The 25726-nt window shown below is 37.6% G+C and overlaps 2 protein-coding genes across 4 annotated transcripts in view; one reads left to right on the forward strand and one right to left on the reverse strand.

Moving 5' to 3' along the window:
* The window catches only part of LOC5503017 (translation initiation factor eIF-2B subunit epsilon), a 29260-nt gene extending 14031 nt beyond the window's left edge, over positions 1–15229 (reverse strand). For 2 of the 3 annotated variants that reach the window (XM_048722818.1, XM_048722819.1), the window contains exons 1-3: positions 15045–15228; positions 14635–14759; positions 12074–12176 (exon numbers count right to left, since the gene is read on the reverse strand). In XM_048722818.1, the coding sequence (XP_048578775.1) occupies positions 12074–12176; positions 14635–14759; positions 15045–15170 (354 nt within the window). In that variant the 5' untranslated portion in view covers positions 15171–15228. Of the gene's footprint in view, positions 1–12073; positions 12177–14634; positions 14760–15044 lie in introns of all 3 variants that reach the window. The other variant, XM_048722820.1, reaches the window with a different exon arrangement.
* Positions 15230–17729: 2500 nt separating this feature from the next.
* Positions 17730–25520, forward strand: LOC5503011 (methylosome protein 50). The gene is made up of 9 exons (XM_032371308.2): positions 17730–17870; positions 17962–18289; positions 19422–19471; positions 20812–20882; positions 21203–21260; positions 21851–21922; positions 22207–22318; positions 22791–22862; positions 23500–25520. The coding sequence occupies exons 1-9, from the start codon at positions 17813–17815 to the stop codon at positions 23822–23824; spliced, it is 1146 nt and encodes a 381-aa protein (XP_032227199.1). The 5' UTR covers positions 17730–17812; the 3' UTR covers positions 23825–25520.
* The last annotated feature ends 206 nt before the right edge of the window (positions 25521–25726 follow it).

The following is a 25726-nucleotide window of genomic DNA, read 5'->3' on the forward strand; positions in this document are numbered from 1 at the left end:
ATGCAGAAAACAAATGCTGTTAAAGAATGTCAATCAACCACTCATTTAATACTGTTTACAACTGAAAAAACCCTGGTTTATTTGTAAGAAATTAAAAATAACCACCCAGGATTGAATTTTAATACCTTTTTGGCAATATTTTATTGAAAGCATCTCAGTCACTTGTTTGAATAAGCCGATGGAAATGGATTCTTTGAGTTAGTCAGTATTGAGCAGGAGGTTAAAATGGCAGCGTGCTTAACCCTCTTTAAAGATGCTTATCTGTCAATATTAAGCACCATAGTGAAGCTGGCAGGCAACTCAGCAGGCAACTCGGTGAAGTTAGCAGGCAACTCAAATGTGATAATTTGTGTTAATATCTCGGCAGGTATATGGCCGATTGTCACGAAATTTTGACACGATTGTACAAAAAGTACAACAAACATATTCATGCATGTATGATATCAAATATTATTAATCTCGTGACTGTGTGACGTTGAACGTTCCAGCAGGCAAGTCGTTACATCACAATTGTCGCGATATCTACGTCCCCTTTTTACCGATAGTCATCAAACTTTAACCTAAGTGTACAAATGTAATAACGAAGACAACGCCGTATTAGTTATTCTCATGACGTCATCAATCACGTGACCGTGGGAAAAAACATTTTCTCGAGTTCCTATTGAGAAAACATTACGAAACTTTCGAAATATGACAAATAGCACATGGGATTTTACAATCATGAACTTTTAAAATATGACGTCATCAATCACGTGACCGTGGGAAAAAAAGTCGATATCTAGAGTTCTGACTGAAATAACAGTGCAAAACTTTCGAAATACGACAAATTATGTATGTCGTTATTAAAGCCTAACTTTTTTGGAATGTTTTCGTGATTTACTTTTATAAAAACTTTTAGCAGGCAACTTGACAGTACAGCAGGTAACTCGTGATGCACTGGGAATATCGTATTCGTCGTTATTAAGGCTTCACTTTTTTGGCATTTGTAAGTGATTAACTCGAATAGAAACATATACTGGAAATATCGTATTCGTCGTTGTTAAATGTTCACTTTTGGCACTTGCACGTGATTTACACATCTTAACCTGCACTGTAATTCCTACCGTTTCTCTGCCGTATCTACGCGTATTATTTTCGCTCGATATGGGCCATCGCTTAAGCTCATCGATTATCAGTCACTAACCTAGAGCGCGAATCCTAACAAACTCTCTCTCTACACGACACAATATAAAAACCCATACTCAAGGAGCCAACTGTCCAATACTTATATAACCACTATCTATCTTCTATTTGCCATCATTGATTTGTCCCCTGCACGCTTTCAGATATTATTCCTCACCGGTCTTGTTATTGACTTGATTTTTCACAAGCTCACATTACACTCACAGGAAATTATCAACAGGTAATTATCACCCTCGTTCAAAGATCAAATACACTGTTCTGCCCTAACTCCAAGCCCGTTTTCTACATTTCATTTATAGCCACAACTCTTAACTAACATCCCCAATGCAATACACCATATATAATAGCCATAATTGCACACTTTAACCCACGCACTAACGTCTATCACCATACATTTTATAACCCCACACAGCCGCCTCGGTACGAATACCAGATTTAAATGTTCACTTTTTGGCATTTGTACGTAATTTACTCGAACAAAAACATATAACAGGCAACTCGACAGTACAGCAGGTAACTCGTTATACACTGGGAATATTGTATTCGTTGTTGTTACAGCTTCACTTTTTGGCATTTATACGTGATTTACTTTAATAAAAACATATAGCAGGCAACTCAATAGTACAGCAGCTAACTCGTTATGCGCTGGGAATATCGTATTCGTCGTCATTCAAGCTTCACTTTTTTGGAATTTGTACGTGATTTACTTTAATAAAAACATATAGCAGGCAACTCGACAGTACAGCAGGTAACTCGTTATGCACTGGGAATATCGTATTCGTCGTCATTCAAACTTCACTTTTTTGGAATTTGTACGTGATTTACTTTAATAAAAACATATAGCAGGCAACTCGACAGTACAGCAGGTAACTCGTTATGCGCTTTGAATATCGTATCCGTCGTTATTGGAGCTTCACTTTTTCGTATTTGTACATGATTTACTTTAATAAAAACCTATTGCAGGCAACTCGACAGTACAGCAGGTAACTCGTTATGCGCTAGGAATATCGTATTCGTCGTCATTCAAGCTTCACTTTTTTAAAATTTGTACGTGATTTACTTTAATAAAAACATATAGCAGGCAACTTGACAGTACAGCAGGTAACTCGTTATGCAGTGGTAATATTGTATTCTCCGTTGTTTAAGCTTCACTTTTTAGGCAGTTGTAAGTGATTTACTCTAATAAAAACATATAGCAGGCAACTCGACAGTACAGCAGGTAGCTCGTTATGCGCTTTGAATATCGTATTCGTCGTTGTTAAATGTTCACTTTTTGGTATTTATACGTGATTTACTTTAATAAAAAAATATAGCAGGCAACTCGACAGTACAGCAGGTAACTCGTTATGCGCTGGGAATATCGTATTCGACGTTGTTAAATGTTCACTTTTTGGTATTTATACGTGATTTACTTTAATAAAAACATATAGCAGGCAACTCGACAAGCAGGTAACTCGTTATGCGCTGGGAATATCGTATTCGTCGTCATTCGAGCTTCACTTTTTTGGAATTTGTACGTGATTTACTTTAATAAAAACATATAGCAGGCAACTCGACAGTACAGAAGGCAACTCGTTACGCACTGGGAATATCGTATTCGTCGTCATTCAAGCTTCACTTTTTTGGAATTTGTACGTGATTTACTTTAACAAAAACATATAGCAGGCAACTCGACAGTACAGCGGGTAACTCGCTATGCGCTTTGAATATCGTATTCAACGTTGTTAAATGTTCACTTTTTGGTATTTATACGTTATTAACTTTAATAAAAACATATAGCAGGCAACTCGACAGTACAGCAGGTAACTCGTTATGCGCTTTGAATATCGTATTCGTCGTCATTCAAGCTTCACTTTTTTGGAATTTGTACGTGATTTACTTTAATAAAAACATATAGCAGGCAACTCGACAGTACAGCAGGTAACTCGTTATGCGCTTTGAATATCGTATCCGTCGTTATTGGAGCTTCATTTTTTCGTATTTGTACATGATTTACTTTAATAAAAACATATAGCAGGCAACTCGACAGTACAGCAGGTAACTCGTTATGCGCTGGGAATATCGTATTCGTCGTCATTCAAGCTTCACTTTTTTGGAATTTGTACGTGATTCACTTTAATAAAAACATATAGCAGGCAACTCGACAGTACAGCAGGTAACTCGTTATGCGCTTAGAATATCGTATTCGTCGTTGTTAAATGTTCACTTTTTGGTATTTATACGTGATTCACTTTAATAAAAACATATAGCAGGCAACTCGACAGTACAGCAGGTAACTCGTTATGCGCTTGGAATATCATATTCGTTGTTGTAAATGTTCACTTTTTGGTATTTATACGTGATTTACTTTAATAAAAACATATAGCAGGCAACTCGACAGTACAGCAGGTAACTCGTTATGCGCTGGGAATATCGTATTCGTCGTTGTTAAATGTTCACTTTTTGGTATTTGTACATGATTTACTTTAATAAAAACATATAGCAGGCAACTCGACAGTACAGCAGGTAACTCGTTATGCACTGGGAATATCGTATTCGTCGTTGTTAAATGTTCACTTTTTAGTATTTATACGTGATTTACTTTAATAAAAACATATAGCAGGCAACTCGACAGTACAGCAGGTAACTCGTTATGCACTGGGAATATCGTATTCGTCGTTATTGAAGCTTCACTTTTTCGTATTTGTACATGATTTACTTTAATAAAAACATATAGCAGGCAACTCGACAGTACAGCAGGTAACTCGTTATGCACTGGGAATATCGTATTCGTCGTCATTCAAGCTTCACTTTCTTGGAATTTGTACGTGATTTACTTTAATAAAAACATATAGCAGGCAACTCGACAGTACAGCAGGTAACTCGTTATGCGCTTTGAATATCGTATCCGTCGTTATTGGAGCTTCATTTTTTCGTATTTGTACATGATTTACTTTAATAAAAACATATAGCAGGCAACTCGACAGTACAGCAGGTAACTCGTTATGCGCTGGGAATATCGTATTCGTCGTCATTCAAGCTTCACTTTTTTGGAATTTGTACCTGATTTACTTTAATAAAAACATATAGCAGGCAACTTGACAGTACAGCAGGTAACTCGTTATGCACTGGTAATATTGTATTCTCCGTTGTTTAAGCTTCACTTTTTAGGCAGTTGTAAGTGATTTACTCTAATAAAAACATATAGCAGGCAACTCGACAGTACAGCAGGTAACTCGTTATGCGCTTTGAATATCGTATTCGTCGTTGTTAAATGTTCACTTTTTGGTATTTATACGTGATTTACTTTAATAAAAACATATAGCAGGCAACTCGACAGAACAGCAGGTAACTCGTTATGCGCTGGGAATATCGTATTCGTCGTTGTTAAATGTTCACTTTTTGGTATTTATACGTGATTCACTTTAATAAAAACATATAGCAGGCAACTCGACAGTACAGCAGGTAACTCGTTATGCGCTTGGATTATCGTATTCGTTGTTGTAAATGTTCACTTTTTGGTATTTATACGTGATTTACTTTAATAAAAACATATAGCAGGCAACTCGACAGTACAGCAGGTAACTCGTTATGCGCTGGGAATATCGTATTCGTCGTTGTTAAATGTTCACTTTTTGGTATTTGTACATGATTTACTTTAATAAAAACATATAGCAGGCAACTCGACAGTACAGCAGGTAACTCGTTATGCACTGGGAATATCGTATTCGTCGTCATTCAAGCTTCACTTTTTTGGAATTTGTACGTGATTTACTTTAATAAAAACATATAGCATGCAACTCGACAGTACAGCAGGTAACTCGTTAAGCGCTGGGAATATCGTATTCGTCGTCATTCAAGCTTCACTTTTTTGGAATTTGTACGTGATTTACTTTAATAAAAACATATAGCAGACAACTCGACAGTACAGCAGGTAACTCGTTATGCACTGGGAATATCGTATTCGTCGTTATTGAAGCTTCACTTTTTCGTATTTGTGCATGATTTACTTTAATAAAAACATATAGCAGGCAACTCGACAGTACAGCAGGTAACTCGTTATGCACTGGGAATATCGTATTCGTCGTTGTTAAATGTTCACTTTTTAGTATTTATACGTGATTTACTTTAATGAAAACATATAGCAGGCAACTCGACAGTACAGCAGGTAACTCGTTATGCACTGGGAATATCGTATTCGTCGTTATTGAAGCTTCACTTTTTCGTATTTGTACATGATTTACTTTAATAAAAACATATAGCAGGCAACTCGACAGTACAGCAGGTAACTCGTTATGCACTGGGAATATCGTATTCGTCGTCATTCAAGCTTCACTTTTTTGGAATTTGTACGTGATTTACTTTAATAAAAACATATAGCAGGCAACTCGACAGTACAGCAGGTAACTCGTTATGCGCTTTGAATATCGTATTCGTTGTTGTAAATGTTCACTTTTTGGTATTTATACGTGATTTACTTTAATAAAAACATATAGCAGGCAACTCGACAGTACAGCAGGTAACTCGTTATGCGCTGGGAATATCGTATTCGTCGTTGTTAAATGTTCACTTTTTGGTATTTGTACATGATTTACTTTAATAAAAACATATAGCAGGCAACTCGACAGTACAGCAGGTAACTCGTTATGCACTGGGAATATCGTATTCGTCGTCATTCAAGCTTCACTTTTTTGGAATTTGTACGTGATTTACTTTAATAAAAACATATAGCATGCAACTCGACAGTACAGCAGGTAACTCGTTAAGCGCTGGGAATATCGTATTCGTCGTCATTCAAGCTTTACTTTTTTGGAATTTGTACGTGATTTACTTTAATAAAAACATATAGCAGGCAACTTGACAGTACAGCAGGTAACTCGTTATGCACTGGTAATATTGTATTCTCCGTTGTTTAAGCTTCACTTTTTAGGCAGTTGTAAGTGATTTACTCTAATAAAAACATATAGCAGGCAACTCGACAGTACAGCAGGTAACTCGTTATGCGCTTTGAATATCGTATTCGTCGTTGTTAAATGTTCACTTTTTGGTATTTATACGTGATTTACTTTAATAAAAACATATAGCAGGCAACTCGACAGAACAGCAGGTAACTCGTTATGCGCTGGGAATATCGTATTCGTCGTTGTTAAATGTTCACTTTTTGGTATTTATACGTGATTCACTTTAATAAAAACATATAGCAGGCAACTCGACAGTACAGCAGGTAACTCGTTATGCGCTTGGAATATCGTATTCGTTGTTGTAAATGTTCACTTTTTGGTATTTATACGTGATTTACTTTAATAAAAACATATAGCAGGCAACTCGACAGTACAGCAGGTAACTCGTTATGCGCTGGGAATATCGTATTCGTCGTTGTTAAATGTTCACTTTTTGGTATTTGTACATGATTTACTTTAATAAAAACATATAGCAGGCAACTCGACAGTACAGCAGGTAACTCGTTATGCACTGGGAATATCGTATTCGTCGTCATTCAAGCTTCACTTTTTTGGAATTTGTACGTGATTTACTTTAATAAAAACATATAGCATGCAACTCGACAGTACAGCAGGTAACTCGTTATGCGCTGGGAATATCGTATTCGTCGTCATTCAAGCTTCACTTTTTTTGGAATTTGTACGTGATTTACTTTAATAAAAACATATAGCAGACAACTCGACAGTACAGCAGGTAACTCGTTATGCACTGGGAATATCGTATTCGTCGTTATTGAAGCTTCACTTTTTCGTATTTGTGCATGATTTACTTTAATAAAAACATATAGCAGGCAACTCGACAGTACAGCAGGTAACTCGTTATGCACTGGGAATATCGTATTCGTCGTCATTCAAGCTTCACTTTTTTGGAATTTGTATGGATTTACTTTTATAAAAACATATAGCAGGCAACTTGACAGTACAGCAGGTAACTCGTTATGCACTGGTAATATTGTATTCTCCGTTGTTTAAGCTTCACTTTTTAGGCAGTTGTAAGTGATTTACTCTAATAAAAACATATAGCAGGCAACTCGACAGTACAGCAGGTAACTCGTTATGCGCTTTGAATATCGTATTCGTCGTTGTTAAATGTTCACTTTTTGGTATTTATACGTGATTTACTTTAATAAAAACATATAGCAGGCAACTCGACAGAACAGCAGGTAACTCGTTATGCGCTGGGAATATCGTATTCGTCGTTGTTAAATGTTCACTTTTTGGTATTTATACGTGATTTACTTTAATAAAAACATATAGCAGGCAACTCGACAAGCAGGTAACTCGTTATGCCCTGGGAATATCGTATTCGTCGTTGTTAAATGTTCACTTTTTAGTATTTGTACATGATTTACTTTAATAAAAACATATAGCAGGCAACTCGACAGTACAGCAGGTAACTCGTTATGCACTGTACAAATACCAAAAAGTGAACATTTAACAACGACGAATACGATATTCCCAGCGCATAACGAGTTACCTGCTGTACTGTCGAGTTGCCTGCTATATGTTTTTATTAAAGTAAATCATGTACAAATACGAAAAAGTGAAGCTTCAATAACGACGAATACGATATTCCCAGCGCATAACGAGTTACCTGCTGTACTGTCGAGTTACCTGCTATATGTTTTTATTAAAGTAAATCACGTACAAATTCCTAAAAAGGTAAGCTTGAATGACGACGAATACGATATTCAAAGCGCATAACGAGCTACCTGCTGTACTGTCGAGTTGCCTGCTATATGTTTTTATTAGAGTAAATCACTTACAACTGCCTAAAAAGTTAAGCTTAAACAACGGAGAATACAATATTACCAGTGCATAACGAGTTACCTGCTGTACTGTCGAGTTGCCTGCTGTATGTTTTTATTAAAGTAAATCACGTACAAATTCCAAAAAAGTGAAGCTTGAATGACGACGAATACGATATTCCCAGTGCATAACGAGTTACCTGCGGTACTGTCGAGTTGCCTGCTATATGTTTTTATTAAAGTAAATCATGTACAAATACTAAAAAGTGAACATTTAACAACGACGAATACGATATTCCCAGCGCATAACGAGTTACCTGCTTGTCGAGTTGCCTGCTATATGTTTTTATTAAAAGTAAATCACGTATAAATACCAAAAAGTGAACATTTAACAACGACGAATACGATATTCCCAGCGCATAACGAGTTACCTGCTGTACTGTAGAGTTGCCTGCTATATGTTTTTATTAAAGTAAATCACGTATAAATACTAAAAAGTGAACATTTAACAACGACGAATACGATATTCCCAGCGCATAACGAGTTACCTGCTGTACTGTCGAGTTGCCTGCTATATGTTTTTATTAGAGTAAATCACGTATAAATACCAAAAAGTGAACATTTAACAACGACGAATACGATATTCCCAGCGCATAACGAGTTACCTGCTGTACTGTCGAGTTGCCTGCTATATGTTTTTATTAAAGTAAATCACGTACAAATTCCAAAAAAGTGAAGCTTGAATGACGACGAATACTATATTCCCAGCGCATAACGAGTTACCTGCTGTACTGTAGAGTTGCCTGCTATATGTTTTTATTAGAGTAAATCACGTATAAATACCAAAAAGTGAACATTTAACAACGACGAATACGATATTCCCAGCGCATAACGAGTTACCTGCTGTACTGTCGAGTTGCCTGCTATATGTTTTTATTAAAGTAAATCACGTACAAATTCCAAAAAAGTGAAGCTTGAATGACGACGAATACTATATTCCCAGCGCATAACGAGTTACCTGCTGTACTGTAGAGTTGCCTGCTATATGTTTTTATTAAAGTAAATCACGTATAAATACTAAAAAGTGAACATTTAGCAACGACGAATACGATATTCCCAGTGCATAACGAGTTACCTGCTGTACTGTCGAGTTGCCTGCTATATGTTTTTATTAAAGTAAATCATGTACAAATACCAAAAAGTGAACATTTAACAACGACGAATACGATATTCCCAGCGCATAACGAGTTACCTGCTGTACTGTCGAGTTGCCTGCTATATGTTTTTATTAAAGTAAATCACGTATAAATACCAAAAAGTGAACATTTAACAACGACGAATACGATATTCAAAGCGCATAACGAGTTACCTGCTGTACTGTCGAGTTGCCTGCTATATGTTTTTATTAAAGTAAATCACTTACAACTGCCTAAAAAGTGAAGCTTAAACAACGGAGAATACAATATTACCAGTGCATAACGAGTTACCTGCTGTACTGTCAAGTTGCCTGCTATATGTTTTTATTAAAGTAAATCACGTACAAATTCCAAAAAAGTGAAGCTTGAATGACGACGAATACGATATTCCCAGCGCATAACGAGTTACCTGCTGTACTGTCGAGTTGCCTGCTATATGTTTTTATTAAAGTAAATCACGTATAAATACCAAAAAGTGAACATTTAACAACGACGAATACGATATTCCCAGCGCATAACGAGTTACCTGCTGTACTGTCGAGTTGCCTGCTATATGTTTTTATTAAAGTAAATCACGTACAAATTCCAAAAAAGTGAAGCTTGAATGACGACGAATACGATATTCCCAGCGCATAACGAGTTAGCTGCTGTACTATTGAGTTGCCTGCTATATGTTTTTATTAAAGTAAATCACGTATAAATGCCAAAAAGTGAAGCTGTAACAACAACGAATACAATATTCCCAGTGTATAACGAGTTACCTGCTGTACTGTCGAGTTTCCTGTTATATGTTTTTGTTCGAGTAAATTACGTACAAATGCCAAAAAGTGAACATTTAAATCTGGTATTCGTACCGAGGCGGCTGTGTGGGGTTATAAAATGTATGGTGATAGACGTTAGTGCGTGGGTTAAAGTGTGCAATTATGGCTATTATATATGGTGTATTGCATTGGGGATGTTAGTTAAGAGTTGTGGCTATAAATGAAATGTAGAAAACGGGCTTGGAGTTAGGGCAGAACAGTGTATTTGACCTTTGAACGAGGGTGATAATTACCTGTTGATAATTTCCTGTGAGTGTAATGTGAGCTTGTGAAAAATCAAGTCAATAACAAGACCGGTGAGGAATAATATCTGAAAGCGTGCAGGGGACAAATCAATGATGGCAAATAGAAGATAGATAGTGGTTATATAAGTATTGGACAGTTGGCTCCTTGAGTATGGGTTTTTATATTGTGTCGTGTAGAGAGAGAGTTTGTTAGGATTCGCGCTCTAGGTTAGTGACTGATAATCGATGAGCTTAAGCGATGGCCCATATCGAGCGAAAATAATACGCGTAGATACGGCAGAGAAACGGTAGGAATTACAGTGCAGGTTAAGATGTGTAAATCACGTGCAAGTGCCAAAAGTGAACATTTAACAATGACGAATACGATATTTCCAGTATATGTTTCTATTCGAGTTAATCACTTACAAATGCCAAAAAAGTGAAGCTTTAATAACGACGAATACGATATTCCCAGTGTATCACGAGTTACCTGCTGTACTGTCAAGTTGCCTGCTATATGTTTGTATAAAAGTAAATCACGAAAACATTCCAAAAAAGTGAGGCTTTAATAACGACATACATAATTTGTCGTACTTCGATTTCACTGTTATTTCAGTCAGAACTCTAGATATCGATTTTTTTCCCACGGTCACGTGATTGATGGCGTCATGAGAATAACTAATACGGTGTTGTCTTCGTTATTACATTTGTACACTTAGGTTAAAGTTTGATGACTATCGGTGAAAATGGGACGTAGATATTGAGACAATTGTGATGTAACGACTTGCCTGCTGGAACATTCAACGTCACACAGTCACGTGATTAATAATATTTGATATCATACATGCATGAATATGTTTGTAGTACTTTTTGTACAATCGTGTCAAAATTTCGTGACAATCGGCCAAATACCTGCCGAGATATTACACAAATCAACACATTTGAGTTGCCTGCTAACTTCACCGAGTTGCCTGCTGAGTTGCCTGCCAGCTTCACTATGGTATATTAAGCCAACTAAATACAGAACTTATATACTTCAATTATGTATTCACAAGTCATAATTATTCACTTGATTGAAACATTTTAGTAGCCAGAAAATCCATCTGTTAAAGGGTAAGGCAGAAAAATATCTTGGTTTCCAAGCAGGTCCAGAAACAGATGCGTACACTCAGGATTTTGCAATACATTTTTCTTTAAAAATCAAAATTTTGCAGGACCCTTTACTGAATTACGCGCTTAATTGCACGGAATATCAACTTTCATGCCCATACTACATTTTGTACCAAAGGAAAGCACGAAATAAACTTGAAAAGGTTTATTTTTTGGCAAAAATATCTTAGGCGAGTTTCCATTGGCTCCTAGCCACCAGCCAATTAAAAAAGGTATTCTATTATTAGTCCTAGGCCTTCGTGGTTTAGCAAAGAACGCCTAGTCATTTTATTTGTTTTCGAAATTCATTTCGAAATATTGCACTCTTACAAAGAATATCTGTCTTTTTTTATGAGAAATAGAGGTAAGAACCCTTAAAGAACACATCAGCTGTGCACTTAAATGTTTTGTCTTTCAAAATTTAGCCAAATTACGCGGGATTACACAGAAATTTGTGGATTACGCGGAGAAAGCCAAATTATGCGCTTCCGCACAAGCGTGTAATTCCAGAAGCCATGTATACTATGCTTTTCCCATGTGATACCTATGACTGCACACCACCCTCGGATAATCCTGAGAATGTGCCTAAGAAAAGAGAGTCAACCCCCCGTTGGCCACCAAAAAGTGGGTCATTTCTTATTATGAATGGTCATCAAATACTATTCTTCATACATAAGTTACATGACTGTGCATTTCCCCCAGCCACCACCACCAGTCTCCCCTCAGCAAATGTCATTTTGTGGTACACATAAAATATAATGTGGAAATACATACCTTTCTGTCAATTTCCCTAAGAGCATCACCAGTTGATAGACAATCCTCAACTACAATAGTGTGGATTACACAGGATGAACGAACACTGAACCATTTAGATTTTCTAAAATAAGAACATTTATCAATGAGACACTAAAGGCAAAACTGTAAAAAAGCATTTAAGGGAGTGTGTCACTATTTATCAATGAGACACTAAAAGCGAAACTGTAAAAAAGGTAAAGGTAAGGTAAAGTCAATCAGATGTGAAGTACATTTAAACATGATATTGTATACATTTGGTGTTAGTTCCTATAAAAATAGCTATGATTTTCCAAAATGTATTGCCCATTTATCCCCGATCCTATGTAATGTCACCAGGGCAGAGTGAAGAAGGTAAATTGTAACAAGCTTATTTACATCAAATAAGTTGCACGCAATGCAAAAATGTTTCAACCAGAAAAAGAAAATGTGCATGTTCTAGAATATAGCATGTTCTCTATACCAAAAAGAATTTATACATCTCTACATGGTTTCCTACTACAGAAAAGTCATCACTAATGTAATACATAGACCCATAAGCAACCAAGCCTACATCAGATCGAGGCTCTATTTTAGCACTGCGCTAAGATAGAAAGTCTACAAATTATTTCAAACTTTTAAGAAACCTCTTCTATCGTTGTTAAAATTGTCAATATGAGGCTCAAGTTTTCAATAGTTCTTACTTTATCGTTTTACAAATAATTCTAAGATTTATCTATATGCTGGCATTAATGCGATGTCATATGAAAGCGTTTTTACCATATTGAGCCGAAGGCCGAAGGTCACGGGAAATTGGAGTATGTAGAAAGGTTAGTTAAACGTGTATTAATCTTTCGCTGACGTCCAAGAACAATACACAATTCCTTTTTCCATTATATGAGATAAGAACAATCTTCGCATTTTTGCATTCATGTCGATGCCAGTATTTTGGCTATAGGGAACCTTGCATGCATTGTGTGATAACAATCACAAAGACTACAGAGGAATTTGGGTCTAGTTTTGGAAGTCAAAGTTTTTCAGACTCTTAGCCACTCATTCACATACCAAGGGAAAGATAATAGCAGGTTTGATTCAAGAGGAACAAACAATATGTAGAAATTTTGCCGTGAGTCGAATTTGCAAATCATAGCAGCGAAATATATACTTCCTATGTGTTTGGCATATATTCTCCTCGACTTCACGCTTCATGATTATTAACCTAGAGTTTTAATTACAGGTTACAGTACTTTTCAGTGATAAAACAAAAAATAATTTTGAGTTTAAGTGATCGCATGGAATAAAACAACATCTTTCCCGATGACATCAATCTTTATTTGTCAATGATTCTTATCATGGAGCACGCATTGCTTGGTCCTTTCTTCATTACGTCATGTTCTTGTCTTCCTAAATACTGTGGAAACAGTCGCTGAAAAGCTTTCTTCACTGGCGAAAACAAGATGAAACACGCACCTCGAGTGAATAATTATGCATATTTTAGTCCTCCAATCAAATCACTCACAACACAATGGCGCTAATTCAAAACAACAACAATCGCTTTGGTTGCCAATGACTCAGAGTAACACTTATCTAAAAGTTGTACGTTGACATTATTAAGACCCAAGATGTTCCTAGAACACCTGAGATGTTTATAGAATACCTGAGATGTTCCTAGAACATCTGAGATGTATATAAAAACATGTACCTGAGACTCTCCTAGAACACCTGAGCTGTTTATAGAACACCTGAAATGTTCCTAGACCATTTGAGCTGTTTATATAATACCTGAGATGTTCCTAGAACACCTGAGATGTATATGGAACACCTGAGATGTTCTTAGAACACTTGAAATGTTTATAGAATACCTTATCTGTTTATAGAGTACCTGAGATGTTTGTATAGAATATCTCAGCTGTTTGTATAGAATACCTGAGCTGTTTATATAGAATACCTGAGCTGTTTGTATAGAATACCTGAGCTGTTTGTATAGAATACCTGAGATGTTTGTATAGAATACCTGAGATGTTTGTATAGAATACCTGAGATGTTTGTATAGAATACCTGAGCTGTTTGTATAGAATACCTGAGATGTTTGTATAGAATACCTGAGATGTTCGTATAGAATACCTGAGCTGTTTGTATAGAATACCTGAGATGTTTGTATAGAATACCTGAGATGTTTGTATAGAATACCTGAGCTGTTTGTATAGAATACCTGAGATGTTTGTACAGAATACCTGAGATGTTTGTATAGAATTCCTGAACTGTTTGTATAGAATACCTGAGATGTTTGTATAGAATACCTGAGATGTTTGTATAGAATACCCGAGATGTCTGTATAGAATACCTGAGCTGTTTGTATAGAATACCTGAGATGTTTGTATAGAATACCTGAGCTGTTTGTATAGAATACCTGATATGTTTGTATAGAATACCTGAGATGTTTGTATAGAATACCTGAAATGTTTGTATAGAACACCTGAGCTGTTTGTATAGAATACCTGAGATGTTTGTATAGAATACCTGAGATGTTTGTATAGAATACCTGAGATGTTTGTATAGAATACCTGAGATGTTCCTTGATTTGGTCAGCATGAGCACAGCAGAAAATAAATAATTCTTCAACACCAGCTTCTACCAGGAATTCAATGGTGTAGTCCAGCAAAGGGCAGTTGATCAATGGTAACAGAGCCTGTCAATAGAATATGGCCTAAGATACATGTCTGGTAATTCCCCTCTCTCCCCCTCAAGATGTATGCCCCCCCCCCCCTGCACATATACACCTACCCAACAAATAAATCATGTAAAACCTCTTTCCATATACCTTTTCTAGATATACATTTTCAAATTAAAAAAAGGTAATCCAAACATACATTTTCATTAGCAATTAACTTATAAATGATCACCCAAACACGTGAATAAGCTTATACTTTCATTGGTGATAGCTTTCTCTTACAAAATCTCTATTTATACTTACTCGTGGTTTCTCTAAAGTTACAGGTAAAAATTTGTAATTAAAGCTGTCAGCAAGGATCACCGCTTGTAAGATTTCCTCCCCCTTCTCCCATGATTCGCCATTTCCTTTCTTTTTCTTCGAACTCATGATTGTCTTTAAAACATGTCGCTTCTACCTCGTAGCTTCATTCCATCGATGTTGAATCGGTTGTTTGTTGTTTAATCAATAAGCAGTCGGCGATTGTTTGGTTGTACGATTAGCTTCCGAGAGGCTTTTTCGGGCTGCGCCGAATGAGTGTGGTCAGCGGGGTTTCCTAAAATTGTTCTCTCTTCGCTCTTTGTTGTTGTTTTCCAAGATGGTAAGTTTATTCGGAAACATAGCTAAAATCCTTAGTAATCCTTTACCGTGTTTACATGGTAGGGCTATAACCATTGAATATAACTATTCTCGTAGCATTATCTGCGGTTATTTCTTTAATTCATTGAAAAACTGAAAATATTTTATGTGTTGATGACGTGTCTTTGATTCTCTTTGGTTCTCTCTCGTAGGAGGAGGTTTTGGTGGAATCAATGAGCCGCTATGCAAGCCCAATCAATCCAGCAGTTTTTCCACACCTCACGGTAGTTCTTCTCGCCATTGGTGTTTTCTTTATGGCATGGTTCTTTGTGTATCCTTTGTATCATTTTTTAGTTATCTTTATTCGTGCTACATCGTAACATAGTACTTTTTGTGTGCTTTGCTGTAATAGTAGTAAAAACTTGTCCATGTTTATTATCTTTGAACTTGCTTTGTGTTAAAAAAAAGAAACCAAAATTGATTAAATAAATAATAAGAAGAATGGATCTCTTGATCATATATGACTGCGTGCAGTCCGGTTAGTGATGCATGCTTTTGTCTTGTCTCAAATATTGTCCCATTAAATAAAATAAAAATCATTTTGTCTTTGGAATGTCCTATAGATCTGACAACACCCTAAATTTTATTCTATCTTAAATACTAAGCAGGTATTTTCTTGGTGAGCCAGCTATGTTTTGCAGGGTCTTTGTGGCTATTTTTTTCTTTTTTTTACTTTTGAGAAACGGATTTCAGATTTGAACTGATCTTGGGGATCTTAGAAAGCCCTGTGTTGACCATCATACACTATAAATTTGGTGAAGAGATTTCTTATTTACTAAGATAAAAAATGATTTAGATAATAATTTAGACTTTATATACTGTATAACCTATACTGTTAGTTTTAACTTCCTTAACCTTGTTATCAGCTATGAAGTAACTTCTACAAAGTACACCCGGGATATATACAAGGAGTTGTTGGTTGCTCTTGTTGCATCGCTCTTCATGGGCTTTGGTGTACTCTTCCTTCTGCTTTGGGTTGGAATCTATGTATAGCACCAGAATTGTCAAATTGAAACTCATTCTTACCACAAATGGACAACATCAGGACTGCATGAGTTGGACGAAAAAAGCAGGGCTAGATCTTGAAAATCACCTCAAAGACACTTTTACCCAATTCTTATTGTCATGTTTAGTGTAGTAGAGTATTTAATAAAATTTTACTATAAGAAGATTTGAATTATTCTCGGTACTAGTGAATACTAAACAAATACATGAAGAAGTTTTCTTGTTCATGTCAAATTGTTTATGTGAGCTCATAGGCATAGTATTCGCCATTGTTGTGTTGCACTGATGGGGACGAGTTGATAAAAGAATAGCATGTTTGCAGGATTTTAAGGGATGCAATAAAACATGGCATTGTAAACATGCTGATTTGATACTGAGTAAAAGCTAGATTTTACTCCTGAATTTTTTTCATTAGACTCACAACATAGACATTGGCATCAATGCCTTTTTTATGCCTTGTTTAGTTGCATTTCCGATAAATATACCAGCATGCTGTTCGATTATAAACGCAACCCAATCTCTGGCATAATGTGATCGTGGCTAATAATCTCAGTGGCGAAGCAAGGATTTTAACAGGGGGGCCCAAAAGGCCCTTTCAAGGCATTTTCTCCTGTATTTTTAATAATGTCTCATACATTTACTGTATTTTTGGCTGCTAAAGGGGGGGGCCCTGGTTACACCATTGAATCTGGTGCAGATTAGGATCTAAGAGTTCTATGAATGTCAATCAAGCTCAGGAAGAATTCCTGTTAGCAAAGAATACAAAAAAGTCACCTACACAATCATATTTTAGTCAAGTACTGTGAGACAAACACAAAGTATATTACTTCTGTTGATGGGTAAAACTCTTTGTTTTGGGTGCCATTTTTATGGAAACAAAAATTTGAATTATCTGTAAGATTATTATTTTTAAAATACAGATGAAAACTACAATGTCTACAAATATAGATTATTCTGTCCATTTTACTAAAAGCAACAATTTAGCTCCCACCCTAAAAACATCCCCAGGATTTCCTGAAAAATGCACACAAAAAGGTTATTGACATTTGCCCCAGACTTAAGGTTGTCTTGAGCTTGTTGTAGACCAGAAATAATCAAGGCTAGAAGCTTATGCTTTTAACTTGAGCAGTAATGGGGGGCATGGCCACGCCCCTTCTTGTCATTTCCTTTTTGAAAATATTTGGGGGGGGGGGGGGGGTAGAGTGGCACTTACCACCAGCCCCTGCTACAGCACTGCAATCATAATGATTCTTTGAATTCATAGCTTGAATTAAAAAAAAAACTTTTACCACCCGTTCGCTTCCATATTCCCAGTCCCTTGTCCCACGCTCTCTGCGTGAGCCCGCAATGCAGCTGTCATCTCACACGTGCTGTCTCATAAATCCAAGATGGAGGTGCTTCCATCTGCTGTTCATCAACACATAGACGCGATCTCGCTTGCCCAAGGTGATACCCAAATCAAACGCCATCCTAGTCTTAGTCAAACCCGAAGCCTTTGGCTTAATGCTAACAGAGATTTTTTTTTGTCTGTCTGTAGATGGTACCCTTGGTCTGGCTTCTTCTAGTTTGAGCGGTAGAACGTGGGATGGTTCCGTTTGGATTTTCAGAGAACCTTCGACAGCTCCCGAAGTGGAGTATAGTTGTGGAAGGGCGGCCACGGAATCGGGAGTGACGGACTTAAAGTGGCTGGATTCGAAAAGGATCGTTGTAGGATCTGATAATGGTGCAGTGGATATTTGGAGTCAAAGTGGTAGTTTATTAGGGCTAGAGAACTTGGCAAGTTTGAAAGAGCACGATAATGTTGTTTCATCTGTTAGTGTGGATTGCGAGAAGTCGAGGATAATTAGTGCAAGCTGGGATAGAAGGTGAGCAATTAGAACAATCACATCCGGAAAAATATCAGTGGCATTTGGTGTCTTTTATGCATTAATTCAGCATATTATTCTTCCCAGTAGAGAATATAAGCTTAATGATTGTAAACTCGTTCTTATAATACACCTTTATACACATATTTCAAATAAAGTTGTACTCGAGAATCCATGTGTTATAAGCCGCAGTGGTTCATAGCTGCCAACTCACCCACATTAGGTGGGTGTTGCAAGATTTTGGACCTCGTCACAAGCCTAATTTTTGTGAGAATGTTCATACATTCTCTGTATTCACCCGCATTGGCTCTCTTAGGTTTGTTTTCACATATTTACTGTTTTCACCCGATTTCACAAGATTTTTGTCCAAGTAGGGTTGACAGCTATGGTGGATCATGGGTAGCATATAAAGCCATGTGAATGTTCATAAGAACAAAAATTCTACAGCTTTTAAAACCTGCATTTGTATTTTGTTGACACTTATCTTCTTATTTACTTACCTTGAAGCACTGCGTGCAACCTTATGCAACCTTATTTGAAATAGGTGTAAATATTAAGATACAGTACACATACCTGTCAACTCTCCCACATTAGGCGGGAGTCTCAAGATTTTGGACCCCTTCTTCGCTCTCCCGCGTTGAGCACCAAATCTCCCACATTAGGCTGGAGTCTCAAGATTTTGGACCCCTTCTTCGCTCTCCCGCGTTGAGCACCAAATCTCCTGCTTTTTAGCAATTATCACTTCCGAAAAAAAAATTCTGTAAAAAATCGTCATTTTGTCTATTTCCTATTAGAATATTTGAAACAATAATTCCCTTGCGAAGCGCAATTTATCTTACACCCTCGTGAGATCTGTAAGTGGATTTGTTCATGAGAGCTTTCTATACGGCAAACGCCTTCAAGGTTAAAATCACCCTTCCTCCTAAAAAATGAATATACCCCACCCCTCCCCCAAAAAATTCTCAAGCCTTGAGATTTTCGTATGAGTACACATCAATATTTAGGAATGATGAATTTTTATATAATTGTTTTTTTTTTGCCATGTTTTTTGGTTGTATAAAATTCAAGTTCAAGGTGTCCTGTTCTCTATATGCGTTTGTGAGTAACTTAAACCCAATGCTTCTGATTCCAGTATAAAAGTTTGGGATCTGACGTCTGAACAGTGTATACGCACTCTAAAAGGTAAGGCGCCTTCTCTATTCGGAAATGTGAGGCAATCAGGAATTATTGCACGATCCTTGCTTTTCCCTTGACTAGAATATGGGTGTCCTTCAGATTGGAAATATCGGCACGTAGTATGTATCCCGATTGAGTTCAGGTAGGCCAACTGGTCTCGGATTTTCAACTGGAGAGGACAAGTTACAAGAACTATCCGGTTCCCTGCTAAATTTGTCCTTTTGCTTTCAAAATTTCACACATTTCAGCATGGCTTTAAAAATCAACCTCTTTCCAAACCCTGTAGGTAGTTGAGCAAAAACATCCTGTTGTTTGTAAAACCCCTTTAGGACCGAAAGCTGCTCTGGCTTCAATGAAGACACTCTAAACGTTTTTTTTTTACAGTTTAAATGATGCCGAAAATACAGAGCAATTTTTGGTGCATTGTTCGGGAAGCGTGCCAGCTCGCCATAAGCCTAAATTTTTTCACCAAGTTTGTTCCTTACTGTTCCCAGGGGTTATTTTTCTCACAAGTAAAATGTTAGAGGGAAATACTCCTGGGTTTCTGAGGAAGTGCTTTCAGAAATATTTTCCTCAAATGAAAAGCCCCCCCCCCCCCCCTAATTTAAAATCTTTGAATTTGCTAGAACTATTTAGGCTAATAATGGGACGTGGGCGGATCTATGTATCTCCTTGTCTACCAACCCCTATGTATAATCAGCCTTCTCAAAAAGATTTTTAGGAACATGTTAATTGTGAGTTTTGAGGCGGTTTGGTTGTCAAAGTAAATATCTTCTCTGAACCCTAACACAACAAGCTTTTAATACGGATAAAGGGTTTTTGGGGGAGTACTGTCAGTTTTTGTAACTTCCTTTCTAACGTACAGCATCCATTGTCCATGGGTCTATTAAGTACATTTTAATATGTTTAGACATGTTTTCCTTTCACTTCATTTTTTCCCTCTCCCTTATTTGGGTAAGGTGCTTATTTAAGCAATTACTGTATTAGTAGAAAAATAAAGGAAAGTATAAAAAAACAAAGGACAGAGCCAACCAATCTATTTACCAGAGAGCTCAGCTCTTGAACTGGTAACATAAATTGCAAGGGCGGCGGAGTGGTTTCAGGGGGAGGGGTAATTTGTGGTTTCAGGGGGAGGGGTGGGTGGCGGTTTTGAATTCTTTAGTGCTATTTATAAGAACGCGCCTCCCTTCCCCTCCCCTTCCTCTGCCCCTGAATTGGTCTTTTATCCCCCAAGTTGCAAAGAAAAATATCACAGTGCTGTATAATTTTGCTTACTATGTTGGAGTTGTAGATTAGTCAATGTCAGCTCTACTGTTAAAGCTGCTTATTCTATTTTTATTTTTTAGGACACAGTGATTTTGTTCTTGGTGTTGACTGCAGTGGCACGGAAAAGGATCTATTTCTGTCTGCTTCAAGGGTAAACCCTAGCATTATAAGTGACTCTGTTGCTGTTTCTTGTTGTTGTATCTTTTCTTCAACAGTTGCATGTAATCTCGCTTTCTGATTGGTTGTTAGTTATAGTAATTCAGAGGACATAAGATGAGCCTCGTCATTCCCAAAATCCTAGCAAAGTTTCTTGTTTGTATTGTAGAAAACAAATTTCCCTAGTTTTCCATGGTATGTTCTCTTATACTCAATGATATTTGTCATTTTATGATCAAAAAGTTGTGGAATCACAAGACGTGCAGCCTAACTCTATTGCTCTTGTCTTATCTTATTTCCCTATTCTCTTTCTAGGATGGAAGTGTTGTGTTATGGGACACCAGGAAACCACGTCCTGCAAAACGCCTTGCAGGTATTCAGTATTAAAGAGTCTCATTTAGACAGGTCATTACAACAGTTTACAGCTAAAAATGCAGTAGACATTGAGACCACATGTACAGTACTACTTTCCAAGTTCTATCCCTGCTTTATGGGGGGGAAATGGAATTCTCATATCTCTGATAACTCATTTCACCATTAACTTGAACCATGTTTGATTATCCTTCGATTTGATGTTTGTGTATAGGGTGTGTCACCAAGGGTCTGTAGCTGTGACCCTGATAAAGGAAAAAAAATCCAAATGTCATACCCGTTTAGGACAACAACCCCAATTTGTAACACGTTTAATACATTTTCCGTGGATCAGAAACAGCAAAAACATAATAAACTGGATATGATAGTAAGACTCAATGGCATTCTACTTGACAATTTATGTGAAAGAAAAATGACCGGACTAGAACCTTAAATTTTTAGGGTAGATATTTATTAGTTTTTGCCCTTTTAAGAACAGAATGTTCTCACTATTGTTCCAGTTTCCATTAAAGTGAATGAAGGGAAGTACCCCCTCCCCATGCAATAAAAGCTGAATGAAATTGGTTGACTATTGAGTTTTGTTATTCTCAGACCCAACACAGTATGACAGTATTCCTTGTTGTCTGGACTGGAGCCCCCTAGATTCTAGCATCTTTGCCACAGGTTTGTAAAGCGTTTCCTTCTCTGCTCACAGCAAAATGAGCCCAAAGTGAGATGGCTTGTTTGTACAGGGATGGCAAAGGAGGATCTCTGCACGGCCCACACGTTGAAAAAAAAAGTTAGAGTAATTATGTTTCACAATGAACTAGCATACGCTTAAACCTGAAACAATCCTTCACCAGAAATCATGTTCACAAATCACAAAAATAACCCTCACCAACCCTGTTTATATAAAACAGCACCAATAACCCCATTATGAACTCAAACATCCTATATTGATTTTATAGGTTTTGAGGATGGTAGCATCCATGTTTATTCAATCAAGGACACAACAAAAATCATCTTCAGTTATACTCCTCATGGTAGAGCGGTCAATAGGGTCGCTTTCTCCCCTCGCAGGTAGGTCAGCTGATCAACCAGGGCTCCGTTTTAGCATGGTTGCTAACTTACCCAAGGTCAGATAGAAATAAGAAATCAAGAAGAAACATGTTTTTAACATAAAAATAAAACAGTGTAAGGGAACTTGAAAACTCAGATTTGGGATTGAGTGTCAACTAGGAAAAAAAGGAAAAATTGGGAAATGGAAAAAAATGGTGAACAATGATGATTTTTTGGATTATATTTTGATCCATTAGTTATGTGTGTTGCTTTTTTTTTCAACTGCTAGCTTCCTGGAGATGTTTTTTGTCTACCCCAGGTAGATGTGTCACTGTGGGCTCCTAATGTTATCTAACTGCACTTTACAGTATTAGGCTGTTCTGTCCCTTTAGTTTTACAATCCCCTTGACAAAACCCTAGCTACATTACTAGGCAGTATGCACAGAGCTAAAAATTGGAGGATGTTTTTTTATTAGAATTGTTATCATTTCAGCCCAGAGTGGCTGGCATCGGTATCTGATGACACCTTAGTTCATGTTCAGAATGTGCTGAACAATACTACAGTGTAAGTATGATGTTGGATGAAAGAATCACACATTTTTTCATAACTTTTCAAGTTTGTGTGAGGTTTCTGGAAGGGAAACACTGGAATTTAGAAGCTCTTTTTTTTTAAAGTGAAAAGGGTTTCGTAGGCTATGAAATGTTCATCTAAGAAGTGAATTAAATCTGCATCATTCATGGTGAAGTACAAATTCATCCTACAACAAATTATCACCACCAAATTATTTTTTAATATAAAGTATAAAATTTTCAAAAATGTTTTCAAACAAAAGCACAACAACATCGCCACACAAGAAAGCAATGGAGATTTGTATTGGTTTCTTGCTATCTTCCACTTTTTTTTTCTTTTCTTCTCATGTGTGGATATATAAAAGTAAATAATCCAAAGCCACTTGCAACTTAGCCCTTAATGTCGATCAACCTCTCTTTTGTTTTTATTTACATTGAAAAATGTCGGCAAGAAAACTTTAAAATAACCATGCACGATAAAAGTCTGATACTTCATAAATGATATTTGATTGAAAGTACATCAAATACTTGCTGGAATTAGCCGATGGAAATGGATTCTTCTTGTGACTCGGTATTGTGCGGGAGCGTGAAATGGCGGCGTGATTGGCCTTCTTTAAAACTTTCTTCACCAGCTTGTGGAGTGACTCCCACACCGACTTTGTCCGTGGTCTATCTTGGAGCCCGCAGGACGACTCTCTCTTGACCAGCGGCTGGGACTGTGCCGTCATCACCCACATGTGTGGTACGCGTACGTCATCAGACCTCGCCGTGGAGACGAGTAAGTCCCAGGCCACGTCAATCATTTCGCTGGACGCAGATGGCCAGCCCCGCTTACAGATGAACGGAGAATTGGGGGAGGACGCTGACCAAGAAAACATGGACGTGGAACAAGTCAATGGGATGAAACCGCTGACCGAAAGTAAACTCATTAACGAAGGCTCGACCACCCCAAGCTGATTTGCATATCGTTATATACTGTATCAGTAAACAGCATACTCTTGATTAACACGTCCCTTAAGTGGAATACGCATCGATGTTATATTTGTTCAGTAAGAAATATAAGACGTTGCTTTCGTATAGGATTTCCATGCAAGAGCTCTTCTTAAAGAAATAGAACCACCTGATAATGTCCCAGTTCTGAAGGCTGCTTCTGCTATTTTCTCATAAGGCTTTTTCCAGGAACTTGAAATTACTGGAAATACCATTGGAGTTCTTTGACGTCTGGAAGATTTGCTAATGCTTTTTCCTCGCTCGACTTTTCGCTTCATGTCGCATGTAGCCCAGGCCAGAATCGCAGAAAGGTCTTATTGCATGGATGATAAGTAAGTGCATGTTTTTCTATTGCATGAAACCCTTGGCATTACTATCGGGCACCGAACATGCATTTTGTTACCGACGGGAATACGAGAGTTGCTCTCGCCACACAGGAATGTTGCACCCAGGGTTCCGGAAAACAAAATTTTGGTTGCAAGGCCTCGAGGTCTTTTAGTTACCCTGAGTGGGCATCGCTTAGTACCCGATAAAAGTCCGAGTGCGGGTCGCTCAGTATCCGATAAAATTCCGGGTGGGCATCACTTGGTACCCGAAAAAAATCCGAGGGGGCATCGCTCGGTATCCGGTAAAAGGTTGAGTGGGCATCGCTTAGTACCCGATAAAAGGCCGAGGGGGGCATCGCTCGGTACCCGGTAAAAGGCCGAGTAGGCATCGCCCGTGGTGACTTCAGGTGTTAAAGTAGTTATTCAGTGCTAGTTACTAGTGACCTCAGGTTTGGCAGTTATCATGTTGGTACGACTAGAAGGATATTTAAGAATTCGTAATTTACAACCAGGCAAATGTTGGTAAACCTTGGATGAGATGTGAGGTGATGGATCATCCCGCTTGATTGCGGGACCGCGCGTAGCCTCTGATTTCCAAAATAGCGGCCGGTTGGCTGATTGATATATGCGCCTTGCGCTAATGCCTAGTACACACTAGCAACATATAGACATAACGACATGGCCGCGCGCACTCTTATCTTTAACATATCAACATGGACATAAAAAAAATATGTTTTTTTTTTTTATGTCATTATGTCCATGTCGCGATAGGTCGGGCAAAACATAGTGCGCGTGCCCATGTCGTTATGTTGCTAGTGTACACTAGGCATAAGAGATCACGTGTGTTTGTTTTGGTGGCAAACTCGCGCGCGCTCCGGCTTTCGGCGGCAAAATAACAACAAAAAGCAACTTATTCAGTGCTTACGAAGGCGCAGCCTTCTGTGTTTATATTTGCCATCCAAAAACTGACGTGACTTCTCAGTGCAAATCGTCCCATCTACTTGATAAAACGCCATCCAACGCCAGCAAGTAGGCTTGCCTTGTGTACGCTAACCTACGGAGCATGCCCAAAGGGTTTGGAAAAAAGAGAAACGGAGACCAGGCACGCGCTAAGGAGAGGGAAGGATGCATTTGCTTCATCCTTCTCTCCAGGCGCGCGATATGTATTTCTCATTTTTCGCGGCTCTGTTCGCCTGCAAAGCAGGCTGTATGTACGCTGAAGTACCACATACACATAACTACACATAACGGTATTGATTGTGTTAAGAGGCCTACTAAAAACGCGTATCCCATAAATGTAAATTCCCATAAAATAATAAAGTTTAAAAAGGTGATTATTATCGGCTTTGTTATTGAACAGCGCTATTCTAAGACAGGGTTTTTATATTTTCAGCCGTAGGAGCACTAAGGCCAAGTAAAAATAAAAACATGTTTATTGTCCTGATAAGATAAAAATAGGGAGCATGCGTGCCTTGAAACGGGAACGTCTGATGTTATTACAGTGCCCAGGCACCGCTAACGCACGAAATTTGAACTTCTGAGG

Source organism: Nematostella vectensis, chromosome 15, assembly GCF_932526225.1.
Source record: "Nematostella vectensis chromosome 15, jaNemVect1.1, whole genome shotgun sequence".
Classification (NCBI taxonomy): Eukaryota; Metazoa; Cnidaria; class Anthozoa; order Actiniaria; family Edwardsiidae; genus Nematostella; species Nematostella vectensis.

What these genes read in the sequence shown, in the direction of transcription:
- LOC5503011 (XM_032371308.2), top strand. Translation starts at nt 17,813, where the DNA reads ATGGAGGTGCTTCCATCTGCTGTTCATCAACACATAGACGCGATCTCG. An exon ending in GTGTATACGCACTCTAAAAG is followed by an intron (nt 19,472 to 20,811) that starts GTAAGGCGCCTT and finishes TTTATTTTTTAG; the next exon opens with GACACAGTGATTTTGTTCTT. An exon ending in TTCTAGCATCTTTGCCACAG is followed by an intron (nt 21,923 to 22,206) that starts GTTTGTAAAGCG and finishes TTGATTTTATAG; the next exon opens with GTTTTGAGGATGGTAGCATC.